Source organism: Nyctibius grandis, chromosome 21 (genome assembly GCF_013368605.1).
Source record: "Nyctibius grandis isolate bNycGra1 chromosome 21, bNycGra1.pri, whole genome shotgun sequence".
NCBI lineage: Eukaryota > Metazoa > Chordata > Aves > Nyctibiiformes > Nyctibiidae > Nyctibius > Nyctibius grandis.
In genome coordinates, this window is record NC_090678.1 from 5,290,956 (window position 1) to 5,310,872 (window position 19,917).

Consider the following 19,917-nt stretch of genomic DNA (forward strand, 5'->3'; position numbering starts at 1 on the left):
GGGGAAAAAAGGGTCTTGGTCTAGTTGCATGTGAAGTTGTCACAAGAATATTCTGTTATGTCAAGTTCTGAGATATTTATGCTGAACCCGTGGTCCACAAAGTTCCAGGAGGATTTCTGAACTCTGAAAGCCTTCAAAAGTCCTAGCTATTCTTGTCTTCATTTATAAGAAATTCTCTCTCTTCTTTGTCTTCATCTATAAGTAATTGCCCTAGCCTTTAGATATATACACGCATTGTCACAGTCTTTGTCTAACAACTGCAAGCTACATATCAGAAGTGTTTGATTACTATCTATATTGTTTATTTTATATGCCTCCTTTTTTTTAATATGCCTCATTTTTGTACAATTTTTTTAATGTTGATCTTATCTTTTAAGTAATGTTTTAATGTTTCTCTTATTCTTCTCTAATAGTTCTCTAACACTTCTTAGCTCCTGCTCCCTTTCAAAACAAGACCTTTGCAGAATGTTTCTCATTTCCCCTGGCAGTGTATTGGGCTTTTAGGACTCTGGCAAATAGGCTCAGGAAGCAGTTCATGGCTGCCTTTCTTGGGCATAAACCAGCAAAAAAAACCCTAGAAGCTATTTGTGCCACGTGTAGCTGGTATTATGCTGCTTTGTCTGCTTGGCCACCTGTATACCCAGGAGCATAATGCACCCTCCTGTCTTTCTCATAGGGACAAGGCTTCTGGCTTGGTAGGTTTTGCTCTGAATAACCCATTTATATGCTGTTACTCCTTAGCAGGTTGTGGTGCAGGTGGGGGCTGAGATCACCCTGTTTTAAAACGTGCCAACTTCTGATCTGTTTAAAAGAGCAAGCTGCAATTAGAAGTCAGATTGCTTAAGAATACAGATGAGCTCAAGCCAAAACTACTGAAATCAAATACCCTGTTAACTTTGTGGATTGGCACCCATCTAATAGGTGGATGGTAAGATGGGGAGGAATCACGTTTCTTCCTTTGATTTATATTAAGAGCTTCCCAGCTCTCAGAAGTAGGTAAGATGACTTGGGCACCTCATGGAAGTCTCAGATCAGTGGTCTGAGAAGAGCTTCAAGTGAAGGATGTAAGGGGTGCCTGTAATGGCTTTAAATTTGTGTGTGTGCGAGGTCATCTTTATTTGACAGGGATTTATTATATATATAAAGGAGATTAATAATAAGAGAACTTGTATTTTTGTTTTTCCAAACATTGACACCTACGGTACAGGTTGGAGGGCTATAGGCAGCTGCAGCGTTGTGCTGCCTCAGTTATTCTTCCCATGGACCTGACTCTGTGCCATGCCTCTTCTCCTCACCGCTTGGATTTCTAACAGAAAGCAGCTTAAGGCAGGGGACAGCTTAACCTTCTTCCATACTGATGGAAAATTATGCTGAGACTTTCATAATAAGTTGCTTTTACAGCTTTTTAAGTTTGCCTCTCAGAAAGGCTATTTAAAAGCTGTCTTCTCAATAGGACAGTGGCTTCCAGCATGTTCTGTGCAGTTTTTTTTCCTCTCAAACGGCAGGCAGTGGTACTCACTCAGAACAAGGCATCTGTTTTTTTAACACTGCTAATTGGCATTTGTTTAGCATCTGGAATTTTAATTCATAACAGCATAATGGCCTTTAAGCGAACATTTCCTTGACAAGACATTTTTAAAGTAGTCTCTTCAGTGGCAGTGGTCAGGGAAGGATTTATTTTAAGGGACTGACGTGTAAAGTTCAGGAAATTTGCCTTCCTACCTCCTGCGTGCGCGCTGGAGGAAAAGACACATGTTTAAATTTACCGTTGTGTGAAAAGGAGAATTCCAGTAGTTACAAACCTACTCTTTCTCAGGACCAACACGTGCAACGTGTTTGTTCTGGTTATCTCCCACCAAGGGAATAAAGTGGATTCTGCTCATGCTGACATAGCACAGCACAAGGCATATGTACAGAGATAAGAGCTCTTGGTGCTTGTCCTTTCTTTTTCTTCTCTATTTCCCCAAATATTGTTGTCTGCAGTTAAAACATTAGTCTCCATCTAGGTTCAGCTGTGTTAATTGCTGTTTGACAGTTTCCAGGTGTATCTGGAAGGAATATTGAGAGAGAACAGAAGGGCACAAAAGGTAGGAAAATTGAGATTGGGGACATGTGTGTCTTCTCACATACAGACAGATGTGTGCTGCTTATAGATACACATATATAGGAAAAGGCATATTTTTAATAATGAATATTGTGTGAGTGCACAAATCAGAAGGCAGACGGAACTGGCTAGAAGTAGGCATGGTGACGCAGAGGTGGGCGAGAACCCAGCTTTCCCTTCCCACACACGCTGTCCTGGCAGTGCCTCAGTCTCAGCGCATCCCGTTCCCTGCTGTCGCACTGTTGAGCCCCGGTAGCACTGTGGCAACCTACCATGTTCTCTCATTGCTCTGCCGTTGGAACTGGGGGACGTGGGCAAATACGAAATTATCAAAATCTTCAGACCTCCGGCAGTGGCAGGGTAGGGAGGAATTGCTAAACCACTCTTCAGGCTCGCAGGGCGCTCTCCAGTTTTTGCTTCTTTGGGGTAGGGTTGTTAGTGAGTTGTTATTACAAATAATGTATGATTCATCCATGGCTGCTGGCTACGAGGAAAAAAAAAATGAGAAAGAGGCAAAGAAACAAGTGCAAATGAGATAGGAAAGCCCAAATACAATCTTTGAAGTAAATAAAATGATTTTTATAGGAAGTCTGTGTGAATATGATGGGAAGACTGATACATATTGCCCTCCTTGGTTTGTTTCTAGTCGAGAGTAGAACTGGATCTATAGAAATCCTATCTGCCTCTGTGCTCTTTAAGAGTACTGCTAAATGGAACAGAAGACAATGCAGCCAGCCTAAGTGAAGGTCAAAGCTTGATGAGATCTCACGGCTGCCCAGCCTCATCTTTTATGCAGTCAGCAAGATTGTTGCTTCTCCAGAGCACTGCTCCGCTACCGTCACGCTGCCAGGCTAGGACAAGTCTGCTCTTTGCTGCCCATGTGACCTGATGGCATACAAGAACGTGTTTTTAATTCTGCGTCAGCGCCAGTGCAGAGATGGAATTGATGATTTACATTAATGTGAGGCAGCGTGGCATCCTTCATAGAAAACTGTCTGTGCTCAGATCTGTCCTCCCTGTTGTAAGATTAACAATTTTCCTTTCACTTCCCACTCTTTTCTTACCGTAACACATCTGTTTGAATCTGCTTTAATTTGTTATCATTTGCCTGTGATGTGAGGGCTTAGGTTTGCTGGCTATTCTTCCGCAGATTTTGTGTCGTAAGGCATAAATGGGTGGGTTTGCTATCTGCAGGATGCTCACCAAGTTCTCATCCGTGTCGTTATTCTGGGGTAACACTGTTCATAGGCTCTGTAACCTTCACAGTATCTTTCTGCCAAAGCGGATTTGTTCATTACATCAAACTTTAGTGTTGAGTCAGATGATGGGTATATCCAGTCTGTGACGCCGTCTGATGGACCTCAACAGCAGGAACATTTTCCTTATGTTTGGTGTAAAGTTGACTTTATCTAATTCCCCTGCAATTAATGTAGGGGAACTATGAATGTTTGTAGCTTTAAACACTGGTCACATTCCAGTCATCCTTGGTTTAGCAGTATTTAAATATGTACCAACTCATTCTAGTCTTCACCTCCAAATCCTGGCTTAGTCAAGTTGTGCAGAGTTTAATTAATGCATCCTCTGCCAGTCAGTCCTCCTGGCCCTTTTATCACTCTTCTCGCTCTTCTGTTTTTAATTCCCTTCAATTGATTCTCCAAGTTCTGGTACTAAAGTTCACAGGAATGTGTGTTATCAGTTTCTAATTGCTCACGACCCTTTGTGTTATTTCTCTGTCCTTGCTGGCCCTCCTAATTTAATATAGCTCGGTGTAATTAATGTGCTGTTTAACTTTTCTTCCAGATCATTAACAAAGATGTTAAACAGAAGCAGTCATGCCACTATCCCCAGCACATCCCACTGGACCCTTTCTCCTACCTTGATACCTTATCACTTGATGTAATTACTCTTTTTAGGTATTCCTGCAGCCAGTTCTCGGGTTTATGTTACTAGCTTTGACAAAGCTCACTTCCATTAATTTTTCTAATTATTATTTATGTTGTATTATCAAAAAAGGTTTTCTGAAGTTGTTGGGCTGCTTACTGGCTGCAGGCCAGGGGACTAAAGAGCCAGGGTCACAAAAATTATTGCCTCTTCCCTGATGGGAGGGAAGGACAAAGATGCAGCCGCTTGAATCATGGTGAGGTGGGCTCGAGGCCGCCACTTCTCCACGTACTTCACCGGCTGCAGCCGATTTGTTAACAAACTGTTGTTTGATTAAACACTCTGATAACTCAGGTGACCTGTTTCTTATGATATTTATTGTTTATCACCGTTGTTTTGTTGTTCTCTAGGCAGACTTCTGGCCTTTATTCCTTAATTCCTGGATACAGGCTTTTACGGATGCTCTTATGCTGGTGCCTGATGTGGACAGCTCCCATGAAGGCAGCCAGGCTCTGCTCCCAGTCGCGTCCATGCTAAACACCTGGCTGAACTGGGATCTGAAAAGCTGATGTAGCTCTCCCCAGCTATCTGGTAGCTCTTGTTTCTTCATGAATTTTTAAGTATGATTCCTAAGGACTTGGAAATTTGATTCCTTTAGTACTTTTGACTGCATATCACGCAGAGCACACACGATCTTATGATACATTTTATTAATAGATGTATTGCCAGTGTATCCCTGTTGTGGTATCCTCTCCATTTCCTTGGTTTTCTTATTACTGTTCTTAAACTCGTTCGTCCTATTCTCTATCCCTCCTGTGGCAGGAGACAATTTTTCATTGGAAAGTTGAAATTGTTATCTGGCCAAATCTGCAGTGCTGTCCCATCAGGGGAAAAATATCTTCCTGATCCTTGCTGTTGATCAGCTTGTGTCCTGAAGCGTGATAATTGCTCACTCTTGTTATTTTTAAACCTGACTAATGCAGCTACATATGTTATTCTTCCTTATATAAACACATAATCCTTTTTTAATCTTGCTGAAAAAAAATTTGTCTGTATAATATCTTGTGGTAGAGAATTCTAAGGGCTGATTTATAGATAGCAGTAGAAAAGGTCTCCTGACAATCAGTTAAATGTGCTGCCTCTCATGCTAAATTGCCCCTTGGTTTTCTTATGTAACAGGGCACATGAGGAGCTTAGTTAATTTCCATTCTATTTGTTTTATACATCTCTAATCCCTTCTTGCTTTTGTTTCAAAAATAAATAGTCGGTCTTTAAAACATATCATTTGTAAATCCCCCTCTTGTCTGCCTTTAATCAGTTTATACTTCTGGAGTTTAGTTCTGTTCTAGTTTTCTTACCGAGATGAGATGATCAGAAGAGAGTGGTGCATTAGTGTGAAAGCTGTGGCAGATTTACATAATACCACTTTACTTTTATTGTGCTTTAGCCTTTGTTTGTACATTCGAGCATGTCTGTTATTGTTCTCTGCCTGTGCACAAACCACACCTCTTCAGTGACACAGTGCCAGGCTTTCTGGATGGGTCGATGGTGGAGTTTGACTGTTGTAAGTCACTGTCTCGTTCTTTATATTACCACCAAGGTGTATGTATAGTTGGTTTTATCTGCTTTTCTACTGTGTGAGTGGCTGAGAGCCTTTTCAAAGGTAGTCATTGCTCATACTTTAATAGTGAGTGTTACTGTGCTCATAAGCAAACTTCTCCACCTCCTTGCTGGTTATATTGTGGGGTTTTTTGTTCTACAGGGGATAGTAAACTTCACGTTTGCTACTAATCCCTGGAATATCCTGCTAGTTGTATCTTTCCATTTTACAACCTGGCTACCTCTGCTTCTTTGGTTCTCATAGCTTTACAACGTTACTGGCACAGGAGAGCGTTTTCACTTGGTATTTTTTTTTTCTCTTGATAGCTACTTGTGAGCAACTTAAGAAATAAAATGCTCCATGTCCTAACAACGCACAGTAGTTGGGAGGCAGTTCTGCTGTCGCCCGTAGTCACTTGAGCGTTATCTTTGTTACCCATCCAATCCTTCCTCTCGGAGAGAACGAGTCTCCTCGCTCTGTAAATGAAGTTACCCACCTGCTGTTATTAATAATGCATTAGTGCTCCTCATGGAGAATTATAAATGTTCAAGATGCATTGCAAGCCTCCAAAAGGCAATGTGTTTGTCCCCAGAAATACCTACTGTAGGTAACTGCTGCAAACCGCAGCCCTATGTATAAGATGAACCTTTATTGTCACCCATTTTACCCCTGGGTTTTGTGCTTTGAAATTTCCTCTAATACTGTTGCATTTTATCGATGGATAATTGGTGTTGTAGTTACGTGTCGTTTTATTAGTTCATGGCTGAATTAACCTTTCGCTTTCAAAACAACAAAGACAATCATTATTTATTATGCATGGGCTGCTCTCTGCAGAGTGAGGAATCGGGGCGTCTGTAGGGAGCAGTAGTCACAGAGGTGACTAGTTCGTACTAGGGCTGGCTTTGAATGTGTTGGGCAGTTCGTGTGCTGCTCTACTGAGATTAAGGACAGACAGACAGTCAGTTTGGCACGGAGCGAGCATTTCCTAAAGCCACAGCTGCCCCGAACAACAACCATCCCTGAGTTTAATATACTTAGGGGTCAGAAGTATATAATATACTTAGGGGTACAGAAGGTACTTTCTGTACCTTCCCAATGCAGCTACGGAGGGATGTTCCAAAAGCCTGCTGAATTTATCACTTCTCCTGTGGCAGTTTCTTCTTGGCAGAGCGAGAGAGATGGGTTGCTTAACTTCCCAAAGAGATGACAAGCATTCTCAGTGGGATTGAATTATTTTTACATGTTGTATCATTGGGATTTCTTCCCCCAGTGTTTGATGCTTTTGGCTGAGATGATGAACCTGCTCTGAACCTATTCCACGTGCCTGATTGAGTGCGTGCTTGTAGTCTCTCACCCCCATCTCTCTGATCCATCCCTATTCCCCTAAAACTCTGCTTCTGAGGGGAGTTTGTACTGAGCTTTGCCCCATTAGGCGTGGACCGTCGAATCTGTCTCTTGAGGGATTAAGGCACGAGTCTTCTACAGTTATTCTCTCACTGGACTCCTCTTAATTAAAATACTGCATTTACACTGTACTGATCTTTTCAAATTGCATCCTAGCTAATTTATCCTACCAACTATTTTGTACTTTTTTTATTAAGAACATAGCCTCACGATTTGTGGCAGTTTGGGTAATGACTTTGCATCTTTTTGTCTGAGGGTGTTTGTTTAAGCAGTAAGATTTCCACTGTTCTTAAAAATTATTCCTGAAGCTCAGACACTTCGTTACATTTAGGTATAAGAACCAAACAACAGTGTATTTTGTGTTGAAATAAGTATTTAAGAGAAATACCTAGACAATAAGAAAAGTAGTAAGCGTATTTTTGTCTTTTTAATGGTACAAGCGATGTTTATTAGCATTGGCAGGGATTTCTTCTCTATAGAAAGAAAAGGAAATAAAACTTTCAGTTAAATGGTATTGCTGCAGGTAGAAGTTTATTTTTCATCGCTACATCTTTTTTATATCTGTATTTTAAATGCATATTTAATATGCATTTGAAATATTTAAATTACTAATAAAAATATTTTAAAGCATTTCCTTTGGCAAATGGAAGGCGAAAAGCTCTGCTCAGTTCTGGCACGTGTGAATTTTTCATGCTGCTCCCAGGTTGTCCATCTGTAAGCACTGGCCCTGCATGAACTGCCAGCAAGGTGCAGAGAGCAAATACTGCAAAGGTTTTCAAGTCTTTTGAGAGCTACCAATAAGTACACTCTTTGTTTGGATGATTTTTATCCTTAACTATGTCCTTACCTTTTTTTTTTTTGTATAATCAACTCTGGATAGCCTTATTTAACCCCAGATAGCATATTTATTTCATTAGGGAATAGATTACGTTCAGTTAAACCAAGACCATGTTTCACTAATGTTAAAGCAATGCCAATTTAGAATTGTGCATGCACACAAAAATGAATATTCGCGGTCCCTCTCTGAGTGGGATTTGGAATGATTCGATATAAATACTTTTGGACCTCTGCTGAATTGGGTCAGCTTTGTCTTATTTGCCCTTAAGGGGAGAATAACCTGCTATTTCGTGTTTGCAATTTGAGTAGCCTGAGAGGTACTGGAATGAAGCCAAGGTCCACCAGATCTGAATCCCTGTAGTTGGGTTTGTTACCTTTTATGCTGAGAGGTCAGAATATATGAAAGTGCCTTTGAAAGTGCTATATTCATCCTCTACTTGAATTCCACCAATGGCCCCAAGAGAAGCCCAAGAGCATCTATTGATTACAGGGTTTTTTCAAAGGCACTTCTTCAATACCAGGACCAAGTGCAGGAACATGGGTAGAGTTTGAGTGGCACACGCAGCTAAAAACACTTCTTCCCTTTTGACAGTACCTTTCCCCCCAGCATGCTATGTACATTTGTGGGGGTTTTTTTGCAGTATCTAGATATCAGCACTTTTCTTTTCCACTTTATTTCCTATTTCAGGAGAATTTCAGGAGAATTTAGCAGTTTTTACCCCTGAGGAGCCTACTGGCTGCCAAGCCTCAGAAATTGAAAGGGCAGCCTTAAATGCAGCACTGCCTTCAGGTGCAGAAAACAGACTCCCTCTTCCTTTGTCCCCTGCAGCACCTTCCCACAGGGCATCCCGATTCCTCTGTGCTGCCCGTGGACAGGCACGTGTCAGGCTCTGCTGTGTGTGTGAGCAGGTTGTTTCCTACACGAGTATTTGGGAGAGGACGATCTGCATGTGCTGGGAAGATCCTCCAGCCAGCATCAGGTGTCGATAGGCTTTTAGTAATGCATCACCATCCAAATGTCAATGGAAGAGGGGAGACAGGCCATCTTGCTGTATTTGCTGAAGGTGCCATGGGTGTGGGCCTGAGGAACTGTGGGTTTGGTGGGACTTTTTTACACTTGACAACTGAGCAGGGCTCACTTGGTCGTTCATCAAAAGAAGCAGAGTGAGAACGAGCGCAAGGAGAGAAAACCCACGTACCGGTGTGTACAGAGAGGGGAATTGTGCAGTTTCAAGGAGTGAATTGTGTGGAAGAAGAGGGATAAACAACATAAAGGGACCAAGAATAACAGAATGAGGAAAGGTAGAGGGAGGTTGAAGGGTGTGCTTGTTTAAAGGGAAAAGGATACATTTGGTTTCAAAAGGAGCACTGAAAGTATGGAAGATAAAGGCCAATATGAGACTGGAAAATTGGTTTAGAGAGACTTGCAGTGTTGTCTTGAGCCTGACCAAATGTGGGCTTTGCTGCTTGGAAGCAACTTCTTTTCTAACAATTAACCTGGCATCCACTGATGAAAAGAGGGTGATAGCCCTTTCCTTTGAATACTGTAGAATCCTAGGGCAGCCCAGGTTGGAAGGGACCTCAAAAGATCACCTGGACCAACCTTTTGTGGGAAATGGAGCCTAGGGGAACTTATGTAGCACCTTGTCCAATCACAGATAAACCTCATTTTCTTCCTGAAGAGGTGAAAGAGATGTGAGATTTTTCAGACTAAAAGATTACAGATAAAGTCGTCTTTTGTTATGATGGCCTAATTCGTATGACTCTGAGAGATGAACAAGTCAAATATTTCAGCCTGGCTGAGTCACCTGGAGCCGATAAAACACTCTTGCTTTGTCAGTGTTCTGCGCAGGAAAGAACAGGAGACCTTGTTTGTCTCCAATTTGCTGACTTCTGTATTACAGGAGGCAGCTGTGGGCAACATCTGTCACCTGTCCCAAACACAGCTTGTGGAGGCTTGCCTTGCAAATGTGTTCAAAATTAGCTGTACTCGACTTCTGTCCTAGCAAAACACGGATGATGTGGGAGAGAGGGCTGGCCCCAGCTCGTTGTCACCGTCACTAGACCTTTACCAAAGGAAGGCTGGTTCAATCCACACCAGAAGAACATTCACTTGAAGCAAGTTCTACCAACCTATAACTCATCTGTAATATTCTTAACAAACGTTTCACTTATTCTTAACAGACGTGGTTTCACTCGCGTGCGTGTGGTTAAATCTCCCGACAGCAGCGCACAGGGTACGGTGGCTCTGTGCAGCTGCTCTGGGAAGGAGCCGAACAGATTTGGCCAGTAAAACGTTGCTTAATCCTGTCGGATTAAGAACCTCTGCGTTCGCTTTGATCACACCAAAGAATGTACGGGCACATCTGCAAGCCCTGGAAATATTTTGACACAATATGGTTTATTTAAAATGCGTATTATGCTCAAAGTGGTTTAAAGGGTTACAGGAGAAAATCAAACGTGCAGGTGTAGAAGTATTTCTGTGATTTCCCCACATGTACAGATGCACACACCCCTTTGTACATCAGTGGTCAGATGTACTCGCATTTCACTGCTGGTAACACAGCAGGAGCTCTTGGTGATGTCAACAAGGAGAGAACTATGAGGAAAAGGAGAGGACTTGTTTATCTGGGAAAGAAAAAGGCTAAGGGGTGATGTAGGGCAGCCTACTGCAGCGGAGAGGGGAATTACAAAGATGATGGAGCCAAACTTTGCCCCGTAGTGGCAGATGCTGTAATGAGGCAGCAGCTGCAGATTGCTGCTTGGGAGGTTTTTGTTGAACACAAGGAAGATTTTTCTCACTGGAACGGTAATGCTGCACTGGACTGAGTTGCCCAGCGAGGTGGTAAAATCTCCATCACCGGAGGCTTTCGAGATTTAGCTAGACAAAGTCAGAGTTAGGCTGACCTGCTGTTGGCAGTACACCCACGTCGAGCAGCAGGCAGGCTGGATGGTCCCCAGAGGCTCCCTCCAACTAACGTGTCTTAGGTCTGCGATTGTTTGGTGAAGAAGTAGTTCGGAAGACAGATTACTTGAAGATTTAGTAGTTTTAGATCATAGGTAGATTTTAGAGTTGAGCTTTGCTTCAAAGCAATGCCAGAACTGGTATCTGAAGTCACCAGTATGTGAAATCTTTTGACATTTTCAATTCTGGCTAGTGAGACTATTGAAATTACAAATTATCATAATACCTACCTGCTATATCTAAATTTAAAAAGGACAACCTGGGTGCAACTGTGGGTGCAGTAGAAGCTCATAATAAAAGGCATCTTGTACTCTTAATCTAACCAAGAATTAATAACATGGCGTGGAAAGGGGAGGTAGGAACAAATACTGATATGTAAGACTACTTCTAATTAAACGATAATTGTGGAGGTTTGGGTCTCTTGTATAATAGCTGGAATTCATTGGAGTGCACCTGTAACGTGAGTAGTGCTAATTATTGCAATTTGAAGCTATCACACACTGGAACTGTCATTGATAATCTAGCCCTGCCTGTCTTCCTGCTCGGAGGAATCCCAATACATCGCGTTCTGTAGTCGTCAGCGGGAATCACTGCTGAGCTGGATCTCGGGGACAGTGCATTGATTGATTGATTACTGGCATCGGTTTCCCTGTTTCACTTCTGCAACTTCTCATTTTAGGGCTTCTTCAGTAAACGTCTGAAAGGGTCCATCAAGAGGACAAAGAGTCAGTCAAAACTGGACAGGAACACAAGTTTCCGTCTCCCATCTCTCCGCAACGCTGATGACAGGTAAGGTTCAGTGCATCTCCCACAACAACCTCTCCTCATCCAGAGGCTCTTCACAGAATTTTCATGCAGCATGTGTATGTGCTCACAGAACGAGAGCAAGGAAGGAGATTTATTGTTAAACTGGCAGGTGGGTGGGTTTTGCGCTGACTCTAGTATGTTAGAAGTTATTTAGTATACCATGTACTGCTGACAGAGGACTGAAAACTTTTACTGCTCTTAAAAGCTGATGAAAAGTTCAAGTTAAGCGTATGGACTCAAATACCTTTTTCTGCATCTGTTTTAAATGAGCTGCAGACTGTAAATTTGATGATACAAAACCATTGGATTGATCAGCTTTAGAGAAACTCGCCTTGATGCACGCAATACTTATCCCCAGATCAGTGCAGCGGCCAGCGTGAGGGATTATGCTGGTGCGAGCAGATCCGTTCAGCCAGCACTAGCAAAGCACCAAGACGTTCGGTGCAGGTCAGGCACACTAAGAATCCTTGCTCACGTCAGTCAATTGTGTCGTTACTGCAGTGTTACTGCAATGAACAGACAGTGTTTTTCAGAAAACTGGAAAACTCAGTAACTTCTGACCATCTTAGTGTTCCATTTTATATATTCTTGCTTGTTTAGTTTTTGGCTGGTGATTCAGACTGGGAATGGATTGTATATGGGGCAAGCAAAAGCTCTCACAGTTTTTCCTGACTATTTGTAAAGTCTCTTGATTGTTTTTATTAAACATTACTCTGCGTTACGTTCCACAGTAGCCCAGCAGGAGAACTAGATTGAGTGAAAAATCGGTTGCCCTGTACTTAAGGCCACGGCAGGCTTCTGTGATTTTACATTTAGTGCATTTTCCCTTCTCCTTTAGCTGAGCTGAATTCATTAGTTGCATCTGTCATGCTGTGCTGCTTCAATCAATGGTGCTATCTTCCCCATCTGAAAGGCAGCACCGTAAAATCGTGGAGATAGCAGGGCTTCGGATGTTAGAGGTCTTGTTAACTTCACAAGTTACAGAAGAGACTGCTGCTTACCAGATGTGACTAATGACGTGGATGATGTTGCTCCTATAGTCATAGTAATGTCCACCCAGTCTTTCTTGAGTCAAGTTTTGCTATAAATCCCTATTTTCAGGGAGCTGCAACATGGCTATAAAAGGCAACTCGGTGAGCATGTTAAATAATGCCACCATGTGATAAAGTACCTGTTATTTTTACAGTTGTTTGTAACCAGCTTTGCTTGAAGTTTTGTAATGCAAAAATCTCTTTGCCATAAACAATGTATTTGTATTTCCTTAACTTGGTACTTGTGGTGAATGTGGACTGATGATAATTCCTTTTGCAGTGTAAGGGAAATGCTGTGGTTCTGGCAAAGCCAATCAATTTAGCTGCAATTAATCCCTACAACTTTGGTTTAAGACATGGTATTATACACAAGCCGCCTTCTCTTTAAAACTGGATCCCCCTCTACTCCTTGCCAGTGTGGGCACGAATTGTCAGCTAGACCTGAATGAACTGTGGATTTTCTCTGATTGCTTGCAAAGCATAAAATCCAATGCATGTGTGATGGCATTAAGCATAGGCTGGTCTGGTCTGTCAGTCCTCTCTGGTCTCCTTGGCATGGATTTAAAAAGGGGGATCCAGGAGCAAATGAACTGAGAAGTTCCAGCGGCAGAGTCCACGGAGAGGTTTGGGGGACAGAGCCCTGGCAAGCCAGCAATGTGCAGGATGTTAGACAGGGACAAGGCGGTGGTTGGTCTTTCCTTGCCATCTGGTCACCCTCCTCCTTTGGCCTCTACACTAGCCTTCTAGCAATGCGTCTTGCGTCTCTAGGGCAGGAGGTGGGGCAGTGTTTTGGGGGTTTTGTGACTTGATATGGTCACTTACTACTAACGAAGCATTTTTGATAACCAGTCCGTGTGACCTTCCTCCTTTCAGAGGTAGGTGTGCTGAAGTGAACAGAGGGCCCGGGTTGGAGGCAAGGGAGATCAGTTGAGAGCAGCCAAGCTATGTGGAAAGCAAGCTGAGCTGAAGTTTATTTGGAGATAAATCTGCACAAATGAGTATTGCTGTTCAAAAGCATGAGCCTCACCTAAGGTTGTTGAAGCCTCGTGCTGCAGGTGAGGGTCGCAAATTGCTCATGTGCAAATTTCTTTCCAAACAGAACTTAACAGCACTACTCAACCTTGTAGTTACCTTTTGGTGAAAATATTGAAGGTTTAATGAAGTTCGCTTTGCATTTGTGGTCTAATCAGACAGTGCACCAATTGAATACACCAACTTTGAAAGTTTCTAGTTAAAGATACTACTTTTCTAATGGTATTTTATAAATAAAACCATAAAGGAAATTCAGTTCCACTGTAAAGTGAAACTTGCCAATAATTTCTCCTTCCCCTCCCATATGTTTCCCTCTGTATCTAAGGGTGCCTGAAAAATGTGATTGGTGGGTAGAATAGCAGGAAAAACAACTTGGAAACCATGTGGGAATGAAGCATTGAAGATGAGGAACAGATTAGTATCCTGGGAGGAGATGGGCTGGAAGAAAGAGGAGGCTAAAAAGATTGATTTGTGTTTAGAATTATGCTGTTGTTTGGGATTTTTCCAATGGGACAAATCAGTGACAACTGTTTCTGCGTGAAAGAAGATAACACATAGCAGCTGACTCTTAATTCATGAGAGGAATTGCCATTCTCTCCCCTTCTGCTCTCCCAGCTTTCTGTATGAGTCTCGATCTGTTGCAGTAAAATCTCCCCTGTCCTGCCCCGGTGAGTCAGCCCTTTCCCGTTTCAAGCAGGCGATGCTGGGTGATGTCATGGTGTTACACAGGTTTTCAGGGCCAGGTTGACTGATAGCATCTACCTTTTCTTGCTCTGACAAATACGAGAGCCCTGCCTTCAAAGAAAGTGTTCTGTAGCTTTATAAATTAAAACCCCGCAAGGATTAGAAGGAAATAGAGGCTGCTGTCATGTTACTTTTCTCATGCTTTTGAGGTGTTTGGGTCCTGTTAAGAAGGAGACGTTTATAGATAAATACCTAAAAAATTCTGGAGTAAGGAGGATTATCCTGGTGCACATCAAGATTTGGGATACTGTAACACTGCATGGCGTTCCAGATGGTGACGGAGGATGGATGCTATCTGTTCAGAGGTGATTTAAAGCCGAAAGGATTCAGGAATGCTGTAGGAAGGAGTGACGGAGATAAGTTGCAGATTTTTTCATAATCAGATTTTTGGTTTCAGTGGAAAGCAATTGGCCAACCTACTTCTTCTGGCTTTTAAACTTCGTTTCGGTGTTGACTGTGTTAGTGAATGGGTAGAGGAGAGAGCTGGAGTGCCCCTCCAGAAATGAGCCCACCGTGGGTCCCCATCCAGGTGTCCTGTAGAAATCCCCAACCTCTCAGTCTGTAATTCCCATCACTTCTGTTACTCCAGGTTCAGGTTGTTTGCTGGGCGCTCTGTTGTACTCGAATACTCATGTTTTGTCTTCACGAGGCACTAACGTGAGAACACTTAGACTATCTATTCGGTTGTGACCCACGCCAGATGTGAAGGAAGCTCTTGGGAGGTGTGGCCAGCACAGCATCTCACCAGGTTATCGATAGCTCTCGCCATGAGGCTGTCTGGCACCATGGTACCGTGTCATCTTTCCCAGCTTTTCTAGCCTGTTTCCCACTGCGTTCTTGGAGCTCTTCAACCCACACATGTCTCTAACATTTTCTCAGTGTCAGTAATGTATAAAACATGTAAAAAAAGCATGAGAAAAGGCTTAAGGAAAATTACATTTGAAAAGAGAGACCAAATTAATATTTTCAGTTTGTGGCCAGGAATTTAAGAGTATTTCCAAGTGGACCGATGGTTCTCGCCTCAGTTGTGTTTATGGTGAGGGAGCGAAGACGGTTGAGACTGGCTGCATATGGTCTCAGCGACTGCAATAAAGCTCTGCGGACAGCTGGGAGGGTTTTGCCCTGTTGGGATTTATTGCCACGTGGGAATCCTCCTGCTTTACTAAAAGTCATTTTATGGCATTATCAGATAGTGGTAGGCGAGTGCAGGATCCGCTGCGTGCTGGCTCAGAATGGGCTCCGGCGGGTGGCAGGGGAGCGGGTAGCCATGGCGCTGGGCTTCATGGTGAGACGGTATCGCTGCTCCAACGACAGCTCTTTCTACTTTCGGTAAGTTCTCGCTCCTCCCTCCTGGTTTCTTTGCAGTGTGAAAATAGCACAGGTTGTATAAATAATAGAAGCAGGTCTTGCCGTGGTTTTTATATTTGTTCATTCTAATTTAATCATTTTTTTAAAAAAAAAAAAAGTGGGTGATTTTTATCCTAATTTAGACGTAAGGATAAAAATCTGTGCTACACAGGCATTACTAAGGCTTGACTCACTCAGACTTTGTATTCATTCAGCCTATCTGTTTCTATCTGCACACTGGAGTATGGGGAAAGGGGAGGAGTGGTTTGTTTCCAGAGAGGCGTCTCACTCCTGGGCTGGTGAACATATTTCTTTCAACCGTTTTGTTTTTCAGTGAAAACTGAACAAGATCTCACCGTTACGCCTGTTGTCCCAAACCTTCACCTTTGGGCTACACTGCTCTGTCCTGTCTGCAGGCTCGTGTGACCTCGTTATAAAAACACACTTCTCAATGGCTGGTGCTTTTCTGCAAACCCCAGGCTCCTCCACACAGCATTCACCTATGAATTGCAGAGCAGTAAAATGAAACTGAATTGGTTAAACATCTCTGGTGCAGCAAAACAAAAGAATTTGAAGCGATAATAGCAGAGATGTGGTTCCAGTAGAGTTAGGAGAACACTACCACAGTGAAATCCAGCAGCCTGTTTGGCTGCACCGTATGAGGTGTCTGTTAGACAAGCTGAGATCTGTAGGGAGAGCAGGCAGGCAGGGAAGGGCTTTGCAAATGCAGGATTCAAACAATGAGGCTTTGGGTAGGGCCTTGCAAAACAAGACCAGAATCTCGACAGAAGGCTAAAGCAACACGCTCAGAAAAAGCCAGTGTTTGATTGCAGCTGAGTAGAACTTGCGTCTGAAGTTACCTGGAGTTTCTGATTTAAAACTAAATAATAATAATGAAACTGGTTAGACTTGTAGAATTGTTGAGCGAGTAATGGGGTGCTCTGCTAATTGGCAGTTGGAAAACGAAGCAGGGTGTGGTGCCTACACAATGAACGCTCGCACGGGGAAACCTGCTGCTGCAGCCCTGGTAGAGCGCAGCGGTGCTGCGGGTGATGCTGCCGACGTTAGGGTCCAGTTCAGCAGGGCTGGGATTTGGCGTCGCAGCGCTGAGCAGAAAGGTCACTGCGTTACAGTCCAAGCTCTCTCCTGTGCCTTTGCGAGTGGCTAAGTATTGACTTCGGCTTTCTGATCTCGGGGAGTGTCTCTAAACACACGGGTATTGTGCTGGAGTTATTTGAAGCATGCAGACGTACAGTTCCATGTAAGACCAGCAGAGACATGGCTTTAGCCGGGTGCTTGGGCTGAACAACTCTTTTCAGAATTCTTCGCCTTCACACCAGTTTGTTGGTCAAGGAAACAGATTAGGGGATTCTGTTCCTTGGTAGTTCGTTTCTATACATTTAATTTTTTTTTATCTTTTGGATTATTGATGTCCACGGGCTTGTTTTCCAAGCAATATAGTGCTCTGCCTGGTAAGCTCAGTAACTGCAAGTCTTTTGTGCTTTGTAGGTTGGCTTTTAAATAGGTCAAAATCAGCAGGAGAGCTTCATAACCAGAGCAATTAGGACTTTAACCCTTTCTCCTACATGCCTTATAGACAGTAGAATATAATAGAAGTTGACTAATAGGCTGCTGTGTGCCATGGGCGGCCGCTGAAAGCCAGAGGTTTCTAGCTCCCGGCTTACAACCGAGATCTGCCTGTAGTGGAAAATTACCGAATTATGGTGTGCAAGGAGAGAGGGTCAGCTTGGGGACGGACCAGCAAGATGGTGGTGTTGAAGAGGTCTTTTTCAGTAGCTGTCGCATGCAGCTGCCAGGTCAGTGGTTTGGGGCATTGGCTGGGCTCTGATTTAGGAGGAAATTCTGCAGCTCTGAAGATCAGTACTCTAAAGCATGTGAAAAGAGGTGAGAAGTTTAAAATGTTCCCTGACGTGCTCCTCCTCCACCTGCTTTTCCCGTTGGAAGGAAATTATGGAGAATACCTATGTGAGAATTGTTGGTAACTGCTCTGGACTTATGTGTCGTCCTTTGCAATCTTTTTTTTTGTGTGCAATAGTATATAGCAAGAGCAGCAGGAAAAAAATAGTTGATCTTGGGAGGTTAATTGTAATTTAAAACAGGATTTGTGTTGTTAATGGAGCTGTTTAACAGAAAGAGATTTGTACAAACAACCCTTCCCCCACCTTTTGCATGTGCGATCTTCCTGTTTACAGTAATCTGCTTCTCTGGGATTACCTCTCTCCTAACAGGGACTCGAAGCAATACTCATTTTACCAGTAGCTTCCTACCTACTACAGGACAGACCCTGTTAATCCAGCCCCTTTGCTGGACATCGAGATGTAAGTTAGTGGCATCTATGCCACAGGGAAGCCAGCAAGCAATTTTCCTTCATTGTTACTTACAGCTTCAGAATATCAGATGAAGCGTTAAAGCAGCAGAGAACTATTATTTGTGTATAATTATTGCCTCTATTGATGGGGATGCTGCTGATTTAGGCACAAGTCGATGATTTGTTTTGCAGATCTATCAATAGATGAAATATATACGATGGCGCTTACAAACGCATGTACTTGTGTTTGTAAATGTGTGTGGTTGCATCCAACCAACAACTTTATGACATTGCTGTGGTGTTTATGGAAGATAAAGAGCCAATTCTAAGCCACTTAATCAGTTTATTGAGCTGTTTTAAATATGGTAACTTCAAGGGATTGCTCAAATAGCTAGGACATTCCTCTACCGCAGGACCAGGAGTCAACAACTCTAACCATTCTCCAGCTCATCTGGAACAACACAAAACGTTTAAAGCTAACCAGTTAGAAGAGCAATGAAGCAGAACAGATGCTACTGAAAGATTTAACTTGCAAGATGAGATGTGGAAGCATGGAGTACAATTTCTGTGTGTACCTGCCTTTGCTCCCACCCTCTCCCCAAAGGCTGTTCGGAGGCATTCTTGGAAGGTGCCTCACTCTCTCCCACTGTCTTTAACTGTCCAGGTCTCATTAAACTCATAGGAAAGGAAGAGGAGGGACTTCTTTCTTTCTGGAAAGGTCACCTTTGCCACTTCTGCTGCCTCTCCCGGCTGCCAGCCCCCCCTAATCTCCTTACAGGAGGCCGCTCCATGGCAACACGCACCCGGGAGCCTCTTCGTGTCACCCGCGGGGCCCGGTGGGAGCACAGCCGACCAGGAGAGAGATTTCTGTACCGGTGCGGCTGTGACTTTTCTTCTTGCCCCAGCGTATCTGCCTGGCATGATGCTCGTCTGAAATTTGTAACCTAAGGCTTGAGGAAGAACTCCTGGATCTTTGTGCCTTTCTTCCTCTCCCGGCAGGATTTATTGTCTGAGATGTAGCCCAGAGAACGAAGTTTGAAAGGGAAGGCCGTGACATGTGGCACCGCTATGATTTGGGGATGCACTGCTAAGTGGCTGTACAGTTGTTTCATGTAGGTGTGCTTCATTTGTCTTACTCCAAGTGCAGCCTCCGCTTCACTGGGATTTGCAAAATCTCTTTTTCTTTCTCCTTTATTTGGTAATTATTTTTCTTCCCCTCCTTTTCCCCCTCTTTGTGACCACTCCACGCTTTCCTTCTGTTACAAGAGCTAAGGCGGGAGTTGCTGCAGGCTCCCCGCCAGCTCCCCTGCATCATGCACCAAAGTACTTTGTTAGGACTGGAATTGCTGAGAGTTTGGGGTAGGGACAGCAGCCAAGTGACCTCAGCAGTGCTTTCTTGAGAGGAGAAATTAGAGAGGATTTTGCAGAGATGATATTAAAGTGGTGTATTGTGGTGTGTTTATTTTAGACTTGCCCTACCTTAACTGCAGCAAGCGTTCAATTATGCATGGCTGAGGTTTTAGGTTTGCCTTGGTACAGCTGCTGCTGTAACCTGTTATAACAAAGCCTGCACAGTGCAGCCAGCGCGTTGGTACCACTGCTGCTGCTTTGCATTTGAAATCAGTGTCTTTGTAATATCCCTCTGATGAAAGGGGTTTGCTACCTGCACTGAGGTCATGCAATATATTAAATGGGAACAAAGTTCTCCCTTGCTGTTTAATAAATCTTATCGTACGTGAATCTACTAGAATACCTTCAGCGTTTCATTTGGTACAAAAGAGCAGTCAGGTGAGCTCTGCTTGTGGCTTTGCACATATTCTTTGTGATACCCAAGTT

General features: G+C 43.3%; 1 protein-coding gene across 3 annotated transcripts in view; it reads left to right on the top strand.

The window, feature by feature from the left end:
* The window catches only part of RASAL2 (RAS protein activator like 2), a 151,126-nt gene that overhangs the window by 96,851 nt on the left and 34,358 nt on the right, over nucleotides 1-19,917 (top strand). For all 3 annotated transcript variants that reach the window (XM_068417103.1, XM_068417104.1, XM_068417105.1), the window contains exon 5: nucleotides 11,471-11,580. In XM_068417103.1, the coding sequence (XP_068273204.1) occupies nucleotides 11,471-11,580 (110 nt within the window). The remainder of the gene's footprint in view (nucleotides 1-11,470; nucleotides 11,581-19,917) is intronic.